This window comes from Hyperolius riggenbachi, chromosome 5, assembly GCF_040937935.1.
Source record: "Hyperolius riggenbachi isolate aHypRig1 chromosome 5, aHypRig1.pri, whole genome shotgun sequence".
Classification (NCBI taxonomy): domain Eukaryota; kingdom Metazoa; phylum Chordata; class Amphibia; order Anura; family Hyperoliidae; genus Hyperolius; species Hyperolius riggenbachi.
The window spans coordinates 118,039,052-118,060,213 of NC_090650.1; the positions used below are offsets into that span (position 1 = coordinate 118,039,052).

At 42.8% G+C, this 21,162-nt stretch overlaps 1 protein-coding gene across 6 annotated transcripts in view; it reads right to left on the minus strand.

The window, feature by feature from the left end:
• NEK10 (NIMA related kinase 10) overlaps nucleotides 1-21,162 on the minus strand; it is a 357,380-nt gene that overhangs the window by 118,083 nt on the left and 218,135 nt on the right. For all 6 annotated transcript variants that reach the window (XM_068236184.1, XM_068236182.1, XM_068236186.1 and 3 more), the window contains 2 exons: nucleotides 7,978-8,048; nucleotides 5,238-5,451 (listed from right to left, as the gene is read on the minus strand). In XM_068236184.1, the coding sequence (XP_068092285.1) occupies nucleotides 5,238-5,451; nucleotides 7,978-8,048 (285 nt within the window). The remainder of the gene's footprint in view (nucleotides 1-5,237; nucleotides 5,452-7,977; nucleotides 8,049-21,162) is intronic.

Below are 21,162 nucleotides of genomic sequence, written 5' to 3' on the forward strand. Positions count from 1 at the left end.
AAACATCAGGCTCTCAATGGTTTGCCAAAGACAATAGGAATCCTCAATGGGAGCACCAGGGAGGATTTTCATTGGTCCACTACCAAGTGAACCGATGAGAATCCTCCCTGGGGAGGGACAATTCCTATTGGTTTATTGGAAATCAATGGGAGCCTGATGGGGCTCAGATTAGTGTACCAGCCTTTCTTCCGATCAGGGACCTCGAATGTACAGTGGCAGCAGTGGTGGAGGATCGGAAGGTGGAGGTGTTTTAATTAACAGGATGGCCAGATTTACTGCTTACATGGTATTATTTTCTCCAACAGTAAACTTGCCTCATCTGAAACCAAAAGGCCTGCCAAGAACTTTATTATACGTACCACAGACACTTTTCTTATACTTATATCAGCAATAATAGTAATCACATTTTACAGTCTTCCAGATGTTTGGACCTGAGTTAACTGTTCAAACTCATACTAAAGTATTGAGATGTATTGTGGCAGGATGTGGGCCATTTCTTTACTGTGGTGGTTTCAGTCATTAAATAAAATTATAAAATGCAATCACAATTGTTGAGTGCTTTCTCAAGCAATTCTAGCGTTGTTTTTCGGAGCAATTTTCTTGTGAATTTAAAGTGCTTTTGAATTCAATGCTAGTGATTTGGACAGCAAACAGCAATTTATTTTTTGGGGGGCGGGGGAGGGTAGTAAAATCACTGCAAAATCACTTTGTACAAGCAATGCACACTCCAACCTGAATTATTGCAGACACGTTCTGTTTTAAGAAGGCAATCTTTTGTTTTACAAGCAATAGAGAAAAGTGATTTTGCAGCAATCCTATATATTGTAATGGAGCACAATTGCTCAAAAAATGCGTTAGAGCCCGCAACTGCAATTTGGGGAAATCACAATCACTACTACACTAAAGGTCCAAAAGTACCAACCCTAAAGGTACAAGGATAAAAAAGAATGGTATTGTATCGTATCGACAACAACGGTTAAAATTGGGATTGTCCATGTAGGGACACCTCAATATGAGATCTGTCTATTTCTATCGTAGCTGGATGTTAGTACACAATATGAGGGGGTCCTGGCTGATCCCCCTCCACTCCTAATGTATATGGAGTGGGGTGTAGCTATCCCTCACTATTGTGCACAGTCCATATAGTTTGGCATACAGAAGTCAAATCACTACAAACCACAGAATTATGAAGCCTAAAGTATAGCCCAATTGATATGAGTGGTTCTGTTGCCTATAGAAATAGACATGGAGTTTAAAGATGGACACACTGGCGAGAACTGAAAACCTGTTGCTATATACATATATACAGTGCTATTATAAACTTTGACCGGTTTCACCAACAGGATTCATTAGCAAGTGACATATCAGTGCAGCGTAATATACATCATATATACATAAACCCCCCACCAGCTGTACAAATGGGCAGAGTGTCCCACCCCCAGCAACCCCCAAATAGCCCAATTTAGAGCTGAAAACACGCTGAAACAGCGTAGTATACTGTATATGGGCCAAAAGGATGATTGATATCCAACCCCCTCCCCCCCCCAGGTGGAGCCACGATAATCACCTATTCCTTATCCATTGTGCCAGCATGTCTATTCTTAGAATCGTGCATCTGTGCAGCCCTTTTTCGGCATGCATAAATCATAATCACTCCTGTGGATTCACCTGCATTGATTTTTATAAGCCTAGCGCTTTTGGAATTGCCAGTAATTCCAAAGTGTGGCTAAAACAGCTCCTGTGTGCGCAAGCCCTAAGATGAGCCATAGTTGGCCAAATTACATACTTCTGTGACTATCTATATTTTGTGATAAAAGTATTATTATCATTTACCCATGCTGAGATATTTTGGTATGAGTAAATTATTTCATTATAAAAAAAAAACAAACAGCTAATCAACGAATCAGATTTGTCTAAAGGCAGATCAGTTTGTCATTAGACTCTCCGCATGGACACATCTGATTGCAGGGTCTTTCTGACAACAAGGTCTGCTGTTATATTTGCTTTAATACTGCACTTTATACTTTAACAGTTTTCTGATTGTCCAGTACTTTGTGTTTTCTAAGTGAGATGACCAGTAAACACATAAAAGGTAATGCTTCAAGTCCTCCCACACAAATTATGATTTTTCAAACTTGACAGAAAAGATAAGCACAAAAAAATGTGGTCTTCATAAAGCATTATCCTTTTGAAAGCAAGTAATTCACTGGGAGAGCACTTGTAGACTACAATGGAGCTCATTTTCTGTCAGAGTAAGCCGACTGATAATTATGTGGCAATTTTTTCCTTTTTTATTTTTTATTTTCCTCTACTTAAAGTAGAGAAGTGCTAAATAATAACTAGACTGGCATTAAGGCATTGTCTGGTATCTTTTGAAGAAAAAATCTGTGATGAAAAAAGCACAGAACAAGAGAAATTAAATAGAAGAACATCTTGATTCATAAAGCAAATAGGAAGCGTTTAGTTCTTCTTTAATGGTTCTTTCCTTCATGGCTCCCCAGTGTGATGTGGCTATGGGCACACTTTGTACAAAAGATTGGAAGTATGCTGTGAGGTAAGGCAATCAACTACTGTTTTAAAGCTTTGGCCCAAACTCTTGTGCATCCAACAGCCTGAAATACTTTGATCTAAGTTTTAGGTAAGAAGAAGCTAATACAGAAAAAAAACACTCGTTTGAAGCATGAATTGCAAGCCACAAATCCCAGAGGTTCCTAACATTGGGATTGTAATGAAGAATATCATAGTACTTGAGTCACAGAGGCGAGTGAAATCTACACACTTCAATTCACCCTTCCCCCACATAATACATCTGCACATCCGCAGGCAGAATACTGACAGTAAGGGAGAGCAATATTTTACATGAAAAAATAAATATTCTCTTCTAAGCTCTACCTGCCCTCCTAGAGCCAAAAGGAAGAGCCTAAAAGCCAGGCAAGCCTAGGTCGCCCCTGTGATGATGTCATCAAAAGTGTGTGGACACATGGCAAATCAAAGGACCCTAAAGAGTTATCTGAGAGCAGTGGGGGCAGAACAGGCAAGCTGTTAGATGCAGCCTTACTGTTCACTAATTAGGTTGGCTTTTAAGATATCATCATGGCAATAATTTCACTTTACTTTCTGTGAGCAAAAATGCAGCATAAATGGATACTTAGTGCACACTGAAAAGGATGTATTCAAAATTCCATAATGGTAAATAAATAGCAGAAATGTATGGATGATAAAGCATATTTATAAAGAGGACTCATGCGCCATAGCAAAAACCCAACATAACTGGACTTCACTCATCAATACGTTCCATGCCACAAGCCATAATCTGTTACATAGAAGGCAAACTGGACACCCCCCAAACAATTGCATAGATAAAAGAAGGGTGACCCAATGACAATGGATCACTGGAGATGAAAGGTTGAAAAATAGCGCCTGTTAATTTGGGCGCCACATCAGCTGCAATGCAAATCTCCTATTAATGGCGCTAACTGTATAATATGGGTACTCGGTTAGATTTACAGTGATTCTATTGCAGTTCTAATTAGCAACTTCACAGCCAGTCAGGTAAATTGCAGTAGCTCGGGTAAATTGCAGCGGATAGGGTAAATTGGAGCTCTAAGGCTGTTAGCAGCTTTTACAAGCTTTGGGTAAATGACTGCTTTATATCCCCAGTAGGCGCTGTATTCATGGCTTTACAGTCCCCAAAATGCAGTTGTAATTAGCGGCTTTAAAGCAAATTGTTGCTTTATAGGCAGAGAAGGTTACAATTATTAATAGGCAGGGAGAGGTTAGTGTTAGACATAAATAAGGGGAAGGCTAGTGTTAGGAGTAGGTGTTGGGGTTAGTGTTAGGCATGGATGGGGAGTTAATGTGAGTAATAGGTTACAGTGAAGGTTAGTAGAACATTGGTACGATTACCAATATTTTTCTATCAGGGATCAGGGATAGTAGAATAATGGTTAAATTACAGATATTCTACAGCATTTCTTGGCATCCATTTTACCAGCTGTAAATTAGAATAATGGCTATATCTTTTTTATGCCTTTTTTACTCATTGCTATTTTTACAAATAGGCACTGGTGATGGGTGATTTATACAGCAAGAAGGAGACAGCGATAGATAACAGCGATTATGAAAATTTGGACTCACTGCTTTATAGGATAGTGAAATGTGGGGAATCTACAAGCATCATCTTATTGTGCAGCTGGATGGTGTAATGGTTAAGGGCTCTGCCTCTGACAAAGAAGACCAGGGTTTGAATCTCGGCTCTGCCTGTTCAGTAAGCCAGGACCTATTCAGTAGGAGACCTTGGTTAAGTCTCTAGAGCGCGTCCTAGTGGCTGCAGCTCTGGCGCTTTGAGTCCGCCAGGAGAAAAGCGCGATACAAATGTTATTTGTCTTATTGTGATCTATTGTGACTAGGTAATCTGGCTCCACAGGTCAGAAAAGGATTAAAATGAAATGGGGCCAAAGATTGCAGTTTTTGCCTAGTGCTGATAATCATCAGGAATTTTTAGTAAGATTTAGTGGGGGCTAGCATCCTAGACTCTCTCTAAGCCCTAGGCAACTGCATAGGTTTGCCTTGTTGATGATCTGGCTCTGCTATAATTGGTCCTTCATGACACAGGAGTTTGCTACATTATCTATGAATGATCAGGAAAATTGGTACTTAACCCTGTAATAGATTAACTTAAAGCGTAACGAGGGAATGTTGTGTAATATTACTACTCAGGAGATGAAGGACAACATATTTTATCATGCAAGCCAGTCAATAAGAATAAGTGCTGTGATACCTGAAAAAGCAACGTATACCATACTGTACAGAAATAAACACATCTATCAATCTTGACCAAAACTGCCAATTTCATAAATTGGGTCAATTGCTTTTAAGGTCAACTGTAGTGAGAAGAATATGAAGGCTGCCATATATATTTCCTTTTACACATTACCAGATGCCTGGCTGCCCTGCTGATCTATTTGGTTGCAGTAGTGTCTGAATCACACAGGAATAAGCATGCAGCGAATCTTGTCAGATCTGACAATAATGTCAGAAACACCTGATCTGCTGCCTTCTTGTTCAGGGTCTATGGTTATTAGGTTATGGTTATTATGAGTATTAGAGACAGAGGATCAGCAGGACAGCCAGGCAACTGGTATTGCTTAAAGGGAATAAATATGGTAGCCTGCATATCCCTCTCGCTTCAGTTGTCCTTTAAAGAAGTGGTTGTTTGAAAAGAGAGGGGTACTCACATAAGGCAGCGAAGGGTGGCGGTGACGATATGTCACTGTATTTTTGTTAGCCTCGATGAAATATTTTTGTGCACGCTTTCTTTCCCTTTCCAGTTTTTTCTCCAAGGCAGTTTGATTGGAGGATAAGCTGTCCATATATTTCATCATGACATCTGAGATTAGGGCACACACTTCTACTATGTCTGGACGACGATCCGCATCTGATGTCAAACAGCTGTGGGATCATAGCATAGAAATATTGTCATATTGCCATCACAAGCAATCATGAATTTATTGGCTGTTCCCATTACAAATGTATGGTCTAAGGCAGGATTCCCTAACCCTGTCCTCAGGAACTTTAAAGTGTAACTGTCGGGCATAACATCAAAAATAAATTCTTTATTTTTATCTGGTAAACAAGTAGTAAGGATCACAAAGATGGAGACACAGAGAGCCCAATATAGTGTAGTATGTACTGGTAGAATGGATATGTAAAGGCAAGTATGTAGATACACTCAGAAACAAGGGTTACCATACAGGTAACCCCATTATCAGAAGGTGGGGAGATTATACCTGTCCCCACTCAGGATTAAGAAGTTGCTATCTGTAGATAGGAAATACTGGGCAACACCCCACCACCAAGGGTGGACACAGGAACTGTGTATACAGACAGAGGCGCCATAAAATAAAATTTACTAAAAATGTTAAAATGAGAGGAGGCAGAGGTGGACTTACCTCCTCCAAGTAGACACAAAAAGAGACTGTTGTATATATTCAAAACAACAAGGATTTATTTGTACACTCCAAAAAGTGCAAGTGCAACGCGTTTCGCAGTCATCTCCTGCTTCATCGGGCAATATAAATTGGAGCATGTACTGTAGGGCCTTTCTGCAAGGTATGAAGTAAGTCCACCTCTGCCTCCTCTCATTTTAATATTTTTAGTACATTTTATTTTTTTGGTGCCTCGGTCTCCATATAAAGTAATAGGGATGCTAACCAGGCAATCCAAAAGTTAAAAGTCACTATTACTTTTTTTTGTTAATAAATGATCATTCCCCGGTTTATCTGACTCTTATTTGGTACATTGCTGCACAAAGGAAGTTGCAGGGCATGCTGGGCTGTCTTTTTTTGCTTCTTTACTTTCCCCTCAGACTTAACTAATGCAGCCTGATTGGTTGAAGCCTCTTTCCCTCCTGTTTTCCCCTCCCACACCTCTGTTCCTCTCTGATTGGCCAATATTTCTCATGCTGAGACAATGTACATTCTATTGCAGAACTGGGTGGGAGTGCCTGAAGACTGTGAGGAGGGCAGGTAAAGCATAAACAATCAGGCAGGGGAGAGTAAGGGAGGAAATGACATCAGGATTGGCTTCAAGATAGACACAGTTAAAATGGAGAATCCATTTCCAATTTTTTACTGTACAAAAATCACTAAAATCAAAACATGGACAGTGCAATACATATGTACATATGTAAGTAGAACAAGTAATTATCTACTTATATATGTGGGTTTTTATTTTCTGAGATAGTATAGCTGACAGCTCCCCTTTAAAAGATGACACGTTAAAGTATTAGTAAACCTGAACTAAATCAAACTATATTTCACTTGATATAATCTCTGCCATGTTCTATACACCTAGTAATACAAAGGGTTATCTCTGCCTCTAAGCCCCCTGAGATATATTATTCCAAGCACATGGCAAGATCAAGCAGTGAGGCAGCACCATTGACATTATGAGCTCTTCTCTAAACATAAGAGTAAGAGCAGTTTTTAATTTCTGAAAACATAATATATAAAAAAGATGTGTAGCGTAGCCTTTGTAGTGGCAATACACCAATAGGTTTTGTTTAAAGAATTGTGGTCAGGGCCTTATTTTAAGTTATTTTAAGGACACGTAAGTATATGTACACAAAGACTTAAAGTGAACCCAAAATCTTGCACAGCACATAATGACAAGTTTTATTCCATATAGCGTTGTTGAAAAAAAATGTACTGCTGTGTGTTTCTTTGTTTGTGTAGCCAAATCAACCTGTCACTCAGTAGCAGTAAGATACCAAAGAGAAGCTCTGCTCTCTGCTATTAAGTGAACACTGTGGCTTAACCCTTTCTGTGCTCCCTGGAAAATAAATCCAGGTTAAAACTTCAGGCCGGCTTTACACAGGCAGATAAGCTGCAGCGCCAAAAATAGGCCTTCAGGGATAACCGCGTTAGTACGCAGTAATCCCTGTCTGGCATCTGGCCATCATGAAGCAATGCTCACTTCCTGTTAGGCCATCAATGATGTGTGCAGAATTTCTAAAATAGGCTTCCATGCATGCACGATGCTGAAAACTGTGGTGAGTTATTTTAAATACATGCGTGTTACAAAGACTTAGATGACTTCCAGTCCGATGCAGATCGCCACAGGAGCCACAAGGTAATGTAAGCATGGACGCATGTCAAATAGGGTACTTCCGGCACAGCGTACCGCAATGTGGGGAGTGTGAACTCCCCATAGACTTTCATTGAGTGTGGTGCGGTAAATTTACAGCACTGCCCCAGTGTGAAAGCGCCCTCAGGGTATTTTAGAATTTCAATGAGTTTAGATCCACTTTAAATTTATATGTGAAAGTATAGCGTCATAGCTTCATACACACCAGTGTTTTTGTACTACAAGCATACAAGATTATGGACAGCGACACTCAGACTACTGACTGGGGAACAAACTCTTATTAATAACTGTTTATTTTCCAGTACTATTCAAATAACGCAGAAAACATACCTTTTGATGATATTTGACACTTTTTCTGAATACATGTCCTCTGGGACTGGAACATACATGGCTTCTACAATCTAAAAGAAAGAAAAAAAAATCTAGTACTTTTATCCCTTTTGCACAAACAGTAATGAGAAGAAACTGAAATGTTTCAGGGTATCAAAGAAGAAGTTCAAGTTATGGTTAAGATACATCAAAACTTATTGCATTATAGAAAGATATGTTTCTAGACTCTATAGACATTGCATTCTATTTCTTATTTCCTTTGTAGCAGCATTGATGGGAATCCAGCCTGTATTATTATTAATATTATTTTTATGCCAATTCTGATGGTCTGAACACTCCATTGCTTGCATTTGCTTTGTGCATTTAAAGGTAGTCATACATTGGATCAAATTTCCTGCAGACTCAATCACTTGATAGAATCTGTCAGCAAATCATTAAAAGCCCTTCCCATCCCCACCTCACTCAATCCATAACCTTCTAAAGGGCTTTGGCTAGATTATTGATGGAAAGCATGATTGGGCACACAAATGGGTAGAGGGAGGAGAACTGGTAGATTAACCACTGATGGACCACAGTGTTAAACCCCCCTAGTGACCAGGCCATTTTTTACTGAAAGGGCCACTGCAGCTTTAAGGCCTAGCTGCACGGCCGCACATGTCTGCACACAAGTGATCCCCTCCCCCCATTTCTCCCCACCAACAGAGCTTTCTGTTGGTGGGGTCTGATCGCTCCCCCAGTGTTTATTTTTTTGTAAATATTTATTTTATTTATTTTTTTAAATAAATTTCTTTATTTTTTTTATATTTTTCCCTCCCTCCCTCCTTCCCCCACCCGCTTCAGCCTATCACAGCGGGTCGCTTCTGTGTCCCCCTGGGACAGCGCTGCCTTAGATCGCAGCGCTGTACTTAGTTATTAGACGGCGAAATCGCCGCTGGGAAACTCCGTCATTAGACCGGAGATGTGCGGCAAGAGGTTAATGGCAACATAAAGCTTTTTCCACACTTCAGCATGGTTTAGGCCCCTTTTACACTTGTATTACAAGTGTGCATTGTGTTACCCTGTTTTACTGCAGGGTAGGTAACGCAATGGCAATGCAAGGCAATAGGGCCTAGCACACTTAAAGGAATACTATTGATGTATGCATTTATTTTTAAATGCTGTATGTTGTAGCACACATTAGGGCAAGTACTAGGAGCAATTTGTTTCCTCACACAGCTGTTCCTCTCAGCTGTAAAATCCTCCGTCAGTTTTGGCGTTAGTGTTGGATACAAATGTATCTAAATACTGAGGGCTCCCAGAGGGCTAGACCATATCTCTGCACAGGGGAGTTGCTATCAACTCCTCAGTTTATAGTTTAATTATCACCTTGCTGAAAGAATCTTGTTGATATGGTGGTAAGGGGTTAAAGATTCTAGCAATGTGTGTTTTTTATCTTTGCTTCTCTTGACTGATAAAGATACTAATTATGCTAATTGTAAACAGTGATCTGCCCCTCTCAGCAGCTTGTAAAGTGGATGCAGCCTGGAGTGTATCACCTCAAGCAGACAGCCAGGCAAGCAGTCTGAGTGTAAACACAATAGCTAGTTATATTCCAGCAATAGTTCAGCTCATTTAGTTACCTGTTACCACCTCAGATCAGCCTATTTCTCCTCATGTCTGCTGCATGCTGTGAGTGACACAGTGAAATCTATTTGTGAGCTGTGTGACAGAGTAACCAAGCAGCTCAGGGTGACCCAAACTACTATGAGCTGTGTGAGAAATTAATTTTTAAGCAGGGATAGCAAGAGAGAGACCTGGGTGAATAAATAAAGTGCCCCTAGCACTAGTGGTAATGTGTACACTAATATAGAGTATTAAAAAAAAAAGTCGTTTCAATCAATAGTACTCCTTTAAAGTTTTGCATTGTGCTAGAAGTGCCCAATCCTCCGCCGACCAGGTGCAACAGCGTGTTAGCGCCGGACTTCCACGGTGATGAAAGTAATGTAAGTCAATGGGCAACGCATACCTTTTATAAAGGTTGGCAGCAGCATTTCGGCACGCATGCGCGAATCAACAGATTACGACGCAGCTCCCTGTGAATCCCAGTGACGTACTTCCTGTAAAGCAGCGAGGGCTGTGAGTTGGGGGACCGACATATGACACTGTCGGCACACTATGCAACAGGGTCATTTGATAGTGATTTTGTTTGTTGCGGTGCTATGCAGTGGTGGGGGGTATTGCACCGCAAACGCACATCTCAAGTGTAAAAACAGCCTTAACCTCCTTGGCGGTTAATTTTTTCTGCAAAAATTGCAGAATTCCAATTTTTTTTTTTTTTTTTTTAATGTTTCATGTAAAGCTACCAGAGTGGTAGCTACATGAAACACCACTAGAGGGCGCATGTGGCCCTCTAGTCCGATCGTCGCCGGCATCTATAGCAAACAGGGGAACGCGTATATAACGCGTTCCCCTGTTTGGCTTCTCCTGTCGCCATGGCGATGATCGGGATGACGTCATGGACGTCAGCCGACGTCCTGATGTCAGGGACACACGATCCAGCCCATAGCGCTGCCCGGAACTCATTGATCCGGGCAGCGCAGGGCTCTAGCGGGGGAGGCCCTCTTCAGCCGCTGCGTGCGGCTGATCGCCGCAGAGCGGCGGCGATCAAGCTGTGCGCGCGGCTAGCAAAGTGCTGGCTGCGCGCACAGCAATTTACAAAATGAAAATCGCCCCACCAGGGGCTGAGATCTCCCCCTGCGCGGCATAGCCCGAGCTCAGCTCGGGCTTACCGCCAGGGAGGTTAATCTTGTTAAAAATGATCTTTCCATTTCAATATGCAGGCACCTAAGAACTTCAGAAATTGGCGCTAAATTTAAAACTTTTTTCTTTGCAGCCTGCAACAGTACTTTCTGTGAGGTTTTAGCAGTAGAGTTTCTATGAGACTCTGCAGAAATTCTCAGCGTGCTGCAGGAGTTATAAGCTGAACAGGAAGAGCTTTGTTTCTCATTTTCCACGCCTGGACTTATCTACTGACAAGCAGTAAACCAGTTGACATTAATATCTACCATTGGGGTATATTTATCGAACTGCAGTAAGCAGAGTCAGGTGTGTAGTCTTACTGCATGATGAGTAGTGCAGATTCCAATACATTACATGCGATGCATTACTTGCACATAAGACTTTACGAATGTTATTCGACTTGCCGCAGTTTAGTGGATATACCCCAATGTCTGTTAGAAGCACTGAGGAATGTTTATGTTTTATATGAATGTAAAAAACAAAGTAGTCAAGCTGAAATATGCCTTGCTATTCATCCTTGCAATCTAAGCTAGGTTCCCACTAATGATGCTGAGCAATGTGGACAGCGCTGACAACAAGAAGTAAATAAGAATGTTGTATTGAAGTTGTATCATCTATTCAACTGTGTCTTTGTTTTGTATGGTATTTTCCATGAAGAGGCAATTGCCATGTCATCTAAGAGAATGTCCAAAAAATGGTCAAAAGAAGTTCCATGCGTCATCTGCAAAATGTGATGCTGATTGAATGCCGAACACAAGTGCGGGTGAGAATGTCATCATAAAAGCCTGTGTCTTCTTTGCTGTCAGTGTTATCCCATTGCTCTTCCAATAAACATAACACTGGAGAAACGCCAATGTTTAACGTGGGATTGTCAGCCATAAAATTAAATTCCATTAACCCACTTCTCCTGTGCTTATTAGGCAGCCTACAACCTGATCCTGCATTGCAAGCTTTCCAATATAATCATAAATGTTTCTGCTGTAATAAATGGTATCTCAGTCAGCCTGGCTCTATTTGGCACATTGCAGAGGAGAGGGAAGCTTGTCATCTCCCCTCCCACATTCCTGCTCCTCACTGATTAGCTGAGGGCAGCTCAGTGTGAAGCTGCTGAAATACGATCTATGCTGTGCTCCCACATGTTTACAAAGCAAGCTAGATATGACAGTGCAGTTTCTAGCAGAAAAAACGAGTAAGGGAGGAACTTACATAAGGATTACGCTCAGTCAGAGGCAGTAAAGATGGAAAATACCTGAAACTGTTTTATCTTTATTTACTATATAAAATTCACTGAAATGAAAACGTGTGCATACATATGTTATGTAAGTAGAACAAGTACTAATCTTCTAATATATTTGTTGTTGTTTTTTTTACTGGAATAGCATGGCTTTCCCTGCTGCGTTAACATTAGTGTGAACACAGCTATAGAGAGCCAAAATGAAAATATTGACTTTTTCTTACCAAAAGTAGAATTTCCTTGTAACTATGCACCAAACAAATTATTTTCCTGTGTCAGCAGCATAAAGCCTACAAGTAGTTCATTTTCTAATATATACTTTATATTTGACATGTAACATTTACCGAGTCCGCAGGCATGCCTTAAATTATTGCTAGATTAGCAAAAACTGCTAGAATTATTCTGAAAACTGACATAAACTGCTTTTAGCATCAGCATTAACTTGTGACATTTTTCAAATATACAGCGCTAGTCAATTTAAGACAAACTTTCTCACCTTTCTAAATAACAGTAACTCTTTGCTACTTCTCAAATGAAAATGTGATTGGAGACCTATGGGGGTCACGGAAAATACTGAAGGGAAAGACTGTGAAAAATGCTTTACTCTTACATGCACAAACTTCCACAGCAGGATTCCGTGTAATTATACATGCCTGAGTTCTTTCTTTTCCTAAGTCAGTGTACATTTTTATCTTAGGAGAAGTTTCTGCTCATCCTCTAAAGGCAGTTTAAAGCACACCTTAAGTGACCCCAGCGATACAGGTTTAACCACTTAATGACATGCTGAGGTATAAAAACATCCTGCTAGAGCCTCTTAATGGCTCCAGGACGTTTTTATAAGTCAGACAGCACTGCTGCCGCTGTGCGCGTGCACGTGTGCACATGCGCGCGTACAGGTGAATTCCCGTGCACGTGCAAATAGTGGGGGGAAAAAAATCAAAGAAAAAATACACCTTTATTTCCAAATACTATATTGTCACCATACTTTGCACTAGGGACATAATTAAAATCTTGTGATAACCAGGACAAATAGGAAGATAAAATGAATGGGTTTTATGTACAGTAGCAGTGTTTATATTAAAACTATAGGGGATGAAATTGGAGAAATAGTGTATTTTTTCATTTTTTTCCTTGTTTTTTCCTTTAAAATGTATAGAAAATAAAGTAATTACTGAAAACAAATATCAACCCCAAAAAGCCAAATTGGTGGTGAAAAAAACAAGATATAGATAATTCCATTGTTATTAGTAGTGATTAAGCTATTGGCAAATGAAAGGGATGAGCACTGAAAGGTGAAAATCGCCCTTGTCCATTCGGGTAAAAACGCCTTTGGGGTGAAGTGGTTAAGTATCAGGACACACCATAATAAACTGATTCTAATGTTTATTTTAGCATTCTTGGTGTCAGCTTAGGTGTCCTTTAATCATTTTGTCATTGGGATTACAAACAGGTCTTCAGCTACTGTAGACTGATACGAAATAAGTGTCATATTGGAATGGATTTTGTTTTCTCATGGTGTGGGTGTTTTTGTTTTTTGTTTTTGGTTTGCTTTTTGTTTGTGTGTTTTTTTTTTTCCATTTTAATTCTTTTGGTGCATAGATAAATCATTTTTCAGAGCGAGGGTGCCTATTTTGACGCTGGCGTATTAAAGGGGTGACCAAATAACACCATGTGTTTTGCTTATTGTATTATTCCCACCTCCTCCTGGGCAACGGACGTCAGAAAGAAGCCCAGGTGCTTAGTGCTGGAACAAGAGTGCTTTGCAAGAAGTGAAGGAAGAGGGGTTTTGCTCTAATTTTCAAAGTTATGTGGTTTGGCTTTGGCTCACACTCACTGCCTCTGTCCTCCTGGCCTGCATGGTTGATTAGCATGTTGATAGTGCTTGGTGAGGGAGGGAAGATACTGTATATTCTGGCATATAAGACTACTTTTTAAGCCATGAAAATCTTCTGAAAAGCCGGGGGTCGTCTTACCCACCTGTTTAGCATCTTTGATGCGGGGTGATACATGATGCTGATACGCGATGTGCATTCGGGACATGCTGATGTTTAACGGGTGAAAGAGGTGTATTTTATGGGCACAGCACAATCTATTCTTCCATACCGCTCTGATAAACAGGGAGAGTGGACCAATCCGCTTTGAGACCGATAGAGCTGACCAATCCAACCAGTCAATCACCTATATACTGTTATATACTGGGTACCACACACAGAACAGCATCAGTATCTGTTCGTACATAACACCAGTATATGATGTTCTTTTAATTTTTATTTGGTGTGCGTTAGAAGAAGTGTAATCTTCTACGGTAAGTATATCCCAAACTCTATATTTTAACTGGAAAAGTGTGGGAGTCGTCTTATACACCCATTCGCCTCATACGCTGGAATATGTGGTATGTAAGGAAGCATCACATTGCATAGCAAACAAATGATACAGTCAGCCTATAGAGATGGCCCGAACGGTGTGGCCGCAAACTTATTCGCGCAAACTTCGGTGGTTCGTGTTCACGGTGAACCTCAAACTATATACTTGTTCGATCCGCCCCCTATACTACATCATTAGAGTCAACTTTGACCCTCTACATCACAGTCAGCAGACACAGGGTAGCCAATCAGGCTACACTCCCTCCTGTAGCCCCCCCCCCCTTTATAAAACGCAGGCAGCGTCAGCCTTTTCACTCACTCGTGTGGCTGCAGTAATTAGAGTTGGGAGAGAACCTGCTGACATAGGGAAAGCTTAGTTTGGCTCTTGTGTTAGGCTTGTTAGGTTGCTCCTTCTTGCTGATACTTATTGCTAAAAAGCACTCCTCATCCTCAACAGCTCTTTTGAGAGCTAATGTTGTTCTTGTGATCTATTTTTTTGTGTATGTGTGTGTGTGTGTGTGTCCCACAGACACTTGTGTTGCATATACAGGCCTGTCAGTCAGTCGCAGCTGCTGGACCATGGCCCCTTGGTAATTCCTACTGTGCCACTGCCAGGCCCAGCACATTCAGTGACTACATGTGTGTGACAGCTGCTCATTTGTAATACCAATCACTGCATACCCACCTGTTCAGTGCATCTACCTACCTACATGAGTGCACGCAGTGTTATATACCAGTCACTGCACCTGTTCACGGTACCTGTGTGTGTGTGACAGCTGCACATTTGTAATACCAATCACTGCATACCCACCTGTTCAGTGCACCTACCCACCTATGTGAGTGCACGCAGTGCTATATACCAGTCACTGCACCTGTTCACGGTACCTGTGTGTGTGACAGTCGCACATTGTATTGATACCAGTCACTGCATACCTGTTCACTGCACCTGTGTGCCTACACATTGTATTAGTCAAGTCAGTGCACACCTTTCACTTCATCCCCCAATATGGGCAAAACAGGCAGAGGCAGGCCGCCCGGCAGGTCTGTTCAAGGTCATGCTGTCGTTATTTCGTGCGGCCTGGACCAAAGTACAGTGTTCAGAAGGCGCGTGCCATCAACCCCGAAAATTGTCAGGATGTAGTTGACTATTTAACACAGAACACCTCATCTTCCTCAGCTTTTGCACAGAAGCGTGACATATCTTCCTCCTCCTGCTCTGATTCTGGCACCCCACTTAACACTCAGTCGGCCGCCACCACCACCAAATGCCATCACCCCAGGGCTCAGCGGTGTAAAAAAAATTTTGTGTGTCTGCCTCAGATGAGAGCAATACCATCTGTATTCTCTGCCACCAAAAATTGAGCAATGGAAAGACCAAGACCCGCGTAGGGACAACTTCCTTACAAAGGCACATGATGACAAAGCACAAACTGCAATGGGATGACCACCTGAGGAAAAGCAGCACACAAAAGCAAAGCCACACACCGCAGTGGAAGATACCAGGCAGCAATTATTTCTCAAAAAAGGCGATACCCAAACTGTACCATGATGTTGAAAGGCAAGTGGTGTCATCTCTGGCACACAGCGTTGGGTCAAGGGTCCATCTGACCATGTGGTCTGCAAAGCACGGTCAGGCCTTCCCGAAAGAAGTCCTTACACACAGCATCTCTGCCTGCACGCCGTGTGACTGCCTGCCCTAAGACTAAGTAGCTCCCCACACAGCATCTCTGCCTGCAGGCCGCTTGACTGCCTTCTCCGCCACCACCAACAGGGTCTAGGACTCCAGGTGGAGTCCTAGACCCGGCCGTTATAATAATTTTTCTGGTGCGTGTACATGTCTGCCTAATTTTTCTGGCTGCACTGCAGCTGCAACAACAAAACAAAAGGCATGTACATGTGTCAATTCCCCTTCGTGATCATTACCTTGCCGCTGTGAAGGTGCTTGCGTACCACAATGAAGCAATGACCGCCGGGTATATGAGTGTCTCGGGGGAGCACACCCAAGATAATAAGGTTGTTGCTTCATTGTGGACAGACCAAATTCGATCAGCTAGACAGTCATTGTTGTTCTGTCTTTGAGCTACCTCAGCCCGGCGACCATATGGGCTTGAAAACCGCTATAGCCTGCACTCTGGCCATGGTGTGCACCAGTCCAACATGACCATCACTACACAAACAGCTGTTTGCGGTGCGTTACACAGTGAGTTTGGTCTGTCAGTGTGAAGCAGTACACTAATTTCATTACCTGAGTGATGTATACACATGCAAGATGTTTTAAAGCACTTTAGGCCTCCAATTTAGCATGCAATGTGATTTCTGCCCTTAAAACGCTGCTGTGCGTCAAATCCGTATTTTTCTCAGGGACTTTGGTCTTCTATTCCACTCCGCCATGCAAAAACTCAGGTGTTAGAACTCTTGAAACATCTTTTCCATCACTTTTGTGGCCAGCATAATTGTTTCTAGTTTTCAAAGTTCGCCTCCCCATTGAAGTCTATTGCGGTTCGAAAAGTTTGCGCGAACCAATTTTTTTGCGGCGGTTCGCGTTCGAGGTTCGCAAACCTAAAATCTGAGGTTTGAGCCATCTCTATCAGCCTATAGCCTCGGCAATGAAATGCCCGATGATGATTAGAAAAAAGTTCACAACCATGCTGTATTCTCTAATCATTTAAATAAAGCTTATCTCAGCTATTGACGTGTACAGAGCAGTCAGAGTCCACAATTCCCTGCACTTCATGATAGCATCACTGCTTGAGCAGAACATGCTCACATTCTACCCAGCATCACAGCCACAGTGGCATATTATGCAAAAGGATCGCAGTTTCAAGGCCAGATTTAACTTTTTCAGCCCCTATGCCAACTTTCTTGCAGCTCCCCTTCCATCTGCAGAACCCCCCTCCTGATCCTTGTGTAGCCCTTTCTTTCATGTCTAGCCTTCCTGTACAGCAGCGCCTTTCAGTTCTATACAGGTCCCTTGGGAAGCAGCTCACTATTTCCATGTGTTGCTCCTTATTTGCAACCTCTTTATCTCATTTGCAACCTCTTCTTCAGCAATGCTCTTCCACCTCTAGTTAACCATTAGCCACTTGCTACCCAAGGCACAGGCCTTTGTGGTATTTCTAAAAATCTGTCCCTGTGCAGTCCTACGGTTTAGTGAATCAGGCTCAGTCTATTAGAATTTTGATGCTTTCAGTGCTATTTTGAGTTGGGTTTCTAATTAGAAACAAAGGTCATAGTTCAATGTTCCACGTAGAAAATAGCCGATTTTGAATTGGCATTAGTCACAGAACAAAAAAGAATATGGGAATCCAATCAAGACCAATTACAATCTTTATAATGGGCATATTTTTGTTAGAAATGGGCCCCTAAAACACTAAATAGATTATGTTGCATCTATAATTTCGTTAGAGGCTGTCAGAGCAGCATAATAACGTTTTAGATTTTTTTTCCAAGAAAGCCCAGTTGACAAACAAAGCTAAATTAGTTTTGTCGGTAATGTTATAATCTCCAAAACGAAATAACTGTATGTTGTAGTAGTAATTAAGTATTCAAAGAATAATTGGGAAATTAATCTGCTGGATAATATCTATTGTTTGCTGCTGGATGTTTTCCTTATGAAAGAAGACCGCGTCACTGGTGGAAAAGAAACATAACTGTACAATTCAATATCGGTAATTTATTTTGGAGTAAATTGATAGAGCTGCGGACTCAGATTATCCTGTTAATTAACTGTTCAGATGATATTTCTAGAAGTATTTCACTGCAGATTCAGCATTTATAATCTTGAGTAGTATTTGCAGTTCTGCTTTCGATTTTACCTTTTCTAGGCTGAAGTCCATGTGTTCCAGTATTAAAGAACCATTGTTTCTGAACACTGCTATTTCCAGTAACTACTAATGCCAAGGTAATTGTACAATCTGCCCCTATACCTACAGTAGTAGTTACTGGGGACAGCGTGTCACAGTCAAGGGCGTAGGGCCCGTGGTCGCAGCGGTCGCCTTGGCGACCGGGCCCGGCTCCTGAGGAGGCGGGGGAGGGGCCCGGGGGGCCCATCTCCGTTTGGAGGGCCATGCGGCCCGTGCGCGCTGGTAGGGGGGAGCCGCAGCCGCGGGGAGGGCAGCCCGACCTCTCCCTCCCTTCCTCTCCCCGGGGCCCCCCCCTCAGATGCAGAGTGAGCGGCTCACGGAAGCGCTGTAGGCAGAACTCACCTCCCTGCTTTCCACTCGCCGCTGATCTCCTCTCTGGCTGGCTCTGCATAGATGCTGTTACACACGCAGCTTCCGGCTAAACAGGAAGCTGCGTGTGTAAGCATCTATGCAGAGCCAGCCAGAGAGGAGATCAGCGGCGATTGGAACCAGGGACGGAGGTGAGTTCTGCCTACAGCGCTTCCGTGAGCCGCTCACTCTGCATCTGAGGGGGGGGGGGGGGCGGGGAGAGGAAGGGAGGGAGAGGTCGGGCTGCCCTCCCCGCGCCCCCCCCCCTCCATTATGGGGACGGGGCACCTACCTACCTGCCCTATCCTGGGGGGCAGCTACCTAATCTACCCTGGGGGGCACCTACCTAATCTAACCTATACTGGGGGGCACCTACCTAATCTATCCTGGGGGGCATCTACCTAATCTAACCTAATCCTGGGGGGCAGCTACCTAATCTATCCTGGGGGGGCAGCTACCTAATCTATCCTGGGGGACACCTACCTAATATAACCTATACTGGGGGGCACCTACCTAATCTATCCTGGGGGGCAGCTACCTAATCTATCCTAAGGGGCAGCTACCTAATCTAACCTATACTGGGGGGCACCTACCTAATCTATCCTGGGGGCAGCTACCTAATCTATCCTGGGGGGCAGCTACCTAATCCTGGGGGGCAGCTACCTAATCTATCCTGGGGGGCAGCTACCTAATCTATCCTGGGGGGCAGCTACCTAATCTATCCTGGGGGGCAGCTACCTAATCTATCCTGGGGGGCAGCTACCTAATCTAACCTATACTGGGGGGCACCTACCTAATCTAACCTATACTGGGGGGCACCTACCTAATCTATCCTGGGGGCAGCTACCTAATCTATCCTGGGGGGCAGCTACCTAATCTATCCTGGGGGGCAGCTACCTAATCTATCCTGGGGGGAAGCTACCTAATCTATCCTGGGGGGCAGCTACCTAATCTAACCTATACTAGGGGGGCACCTACCTAATCTATCCTGGGGGCAGCTACCTAATCTATCCTGGGGGGGCAGCTACCTAATCTATCCTGGGGGGCAGCTACCTAATCTAACCTAATCCTGGGGGGCAGCTACCTAATCTATCCTGGGGGGGCAGCTACCTAATCTATCCTGGGGGGAAGCTACCTAATCTATCCTGGGGGGCAGCTACCTAATTTAACCTATACTGGGGGGCACCTACCTAATCTATCCTGGGGGCAGCTACCTAATCTATCCTGGGGGGCAGCTACCTAATCTAACCTATACTGGGGGGCACCTACCTAATCTAACCTATACTGGGGGGCACCGACCTAATCTAATTTATACTGGGGGCACCTACCTATCTAACCTATACTGGGGGCACTTACTTATCTAACCTGTATTGGGGGCACCTAGCTAGCCTATACAGGTGGCAACTAAACTGGCTACCTATATTGGAGGCACCTACCTAACTAACCTATACTGGGGGCACCTACATATCTAACCTACGCTGGGGGCAACTATTCTGGCTACCTATATTAGAGGCACCCACCTAGCTAACCTGTACTGGGGGCACCTATCTATCTAACTTATACCGGCGGCGCCTGCCTATCTCACCTATACCGGGGGCAACTATACTGGCTTACCTATGCCTGACTACCTATACTGGGGGTACCTATAGCTGGCTATAGGGATTTTGATATGTGTGTGCATCCGTCGGGTGTTGCCGGGGGAGGGGGGGCTGTTGTTGCCGGGGGGGGGCCCACATCCAGATTCCGCATCGGGGCCCAGAGGTTTGTAGCTACGCCACTGGTCACAGTCACTAACCTACACATGTTTTTGGTGGTATGAATGTGAGCCCACATGTTAAAACATGGCCTGAGTCATGGAGTTTTCAATGGGCATGCATGGTGTGGACAGTATGTACCTTAGCACATGAGAAATTGCATGCACAATGGATTTCTGTATGAGTGAGTTTTCATATGACTTGACCGACTCTTGATTTCATGCTGACCCTTGTTTGTCTTACTACAAGCCTTGTTGTCAAAACTGTGCTTGTTCGTCAATCTATCCCGGTGCAGACCTCTCCCCATCTGGCTATGCGCCCCATTGCCAAAGCTTTCTGCCTGTTTTTCTACTTGCCTAGAAATTTACCTAACTGACTACCAAAATTGTCACTGACTCGGCAAGAGGAGAGGTTCTCAACATCCAGGTGTCCAAATTGCAAAGTGCGTATGTACAGTTCTGATCCAGTTCTGTATAATGAATGAAGAAGAAACTTTACCTTTCGAACGCTTGCAAAAAAAACATGTACAGTTAGTCATTAAAGGTATTACTGTATTGAATGTTTGTTGGTTTGATGTCTGCATTTATGTGTATATAGGTGAAACTGAAAAAATTAGATTCAGAATATCAGGCAACTTAGAAGTTGAAACTTATATAGGGAATAGGTTCGTTTTGCAGGTGTTTTGCTTTAATTAGCTGATTACAGTCTGACACTTTGAGCCTACAATATTGAACATTTTCACAATATTCTAACTTTGTGAGATTTTGATTTTGGGGCTCTCATAAGCCATACTCATCAAAATCATAACAAATAAAGGCTTGAAATAATCTTGCTTTGCATGTAGG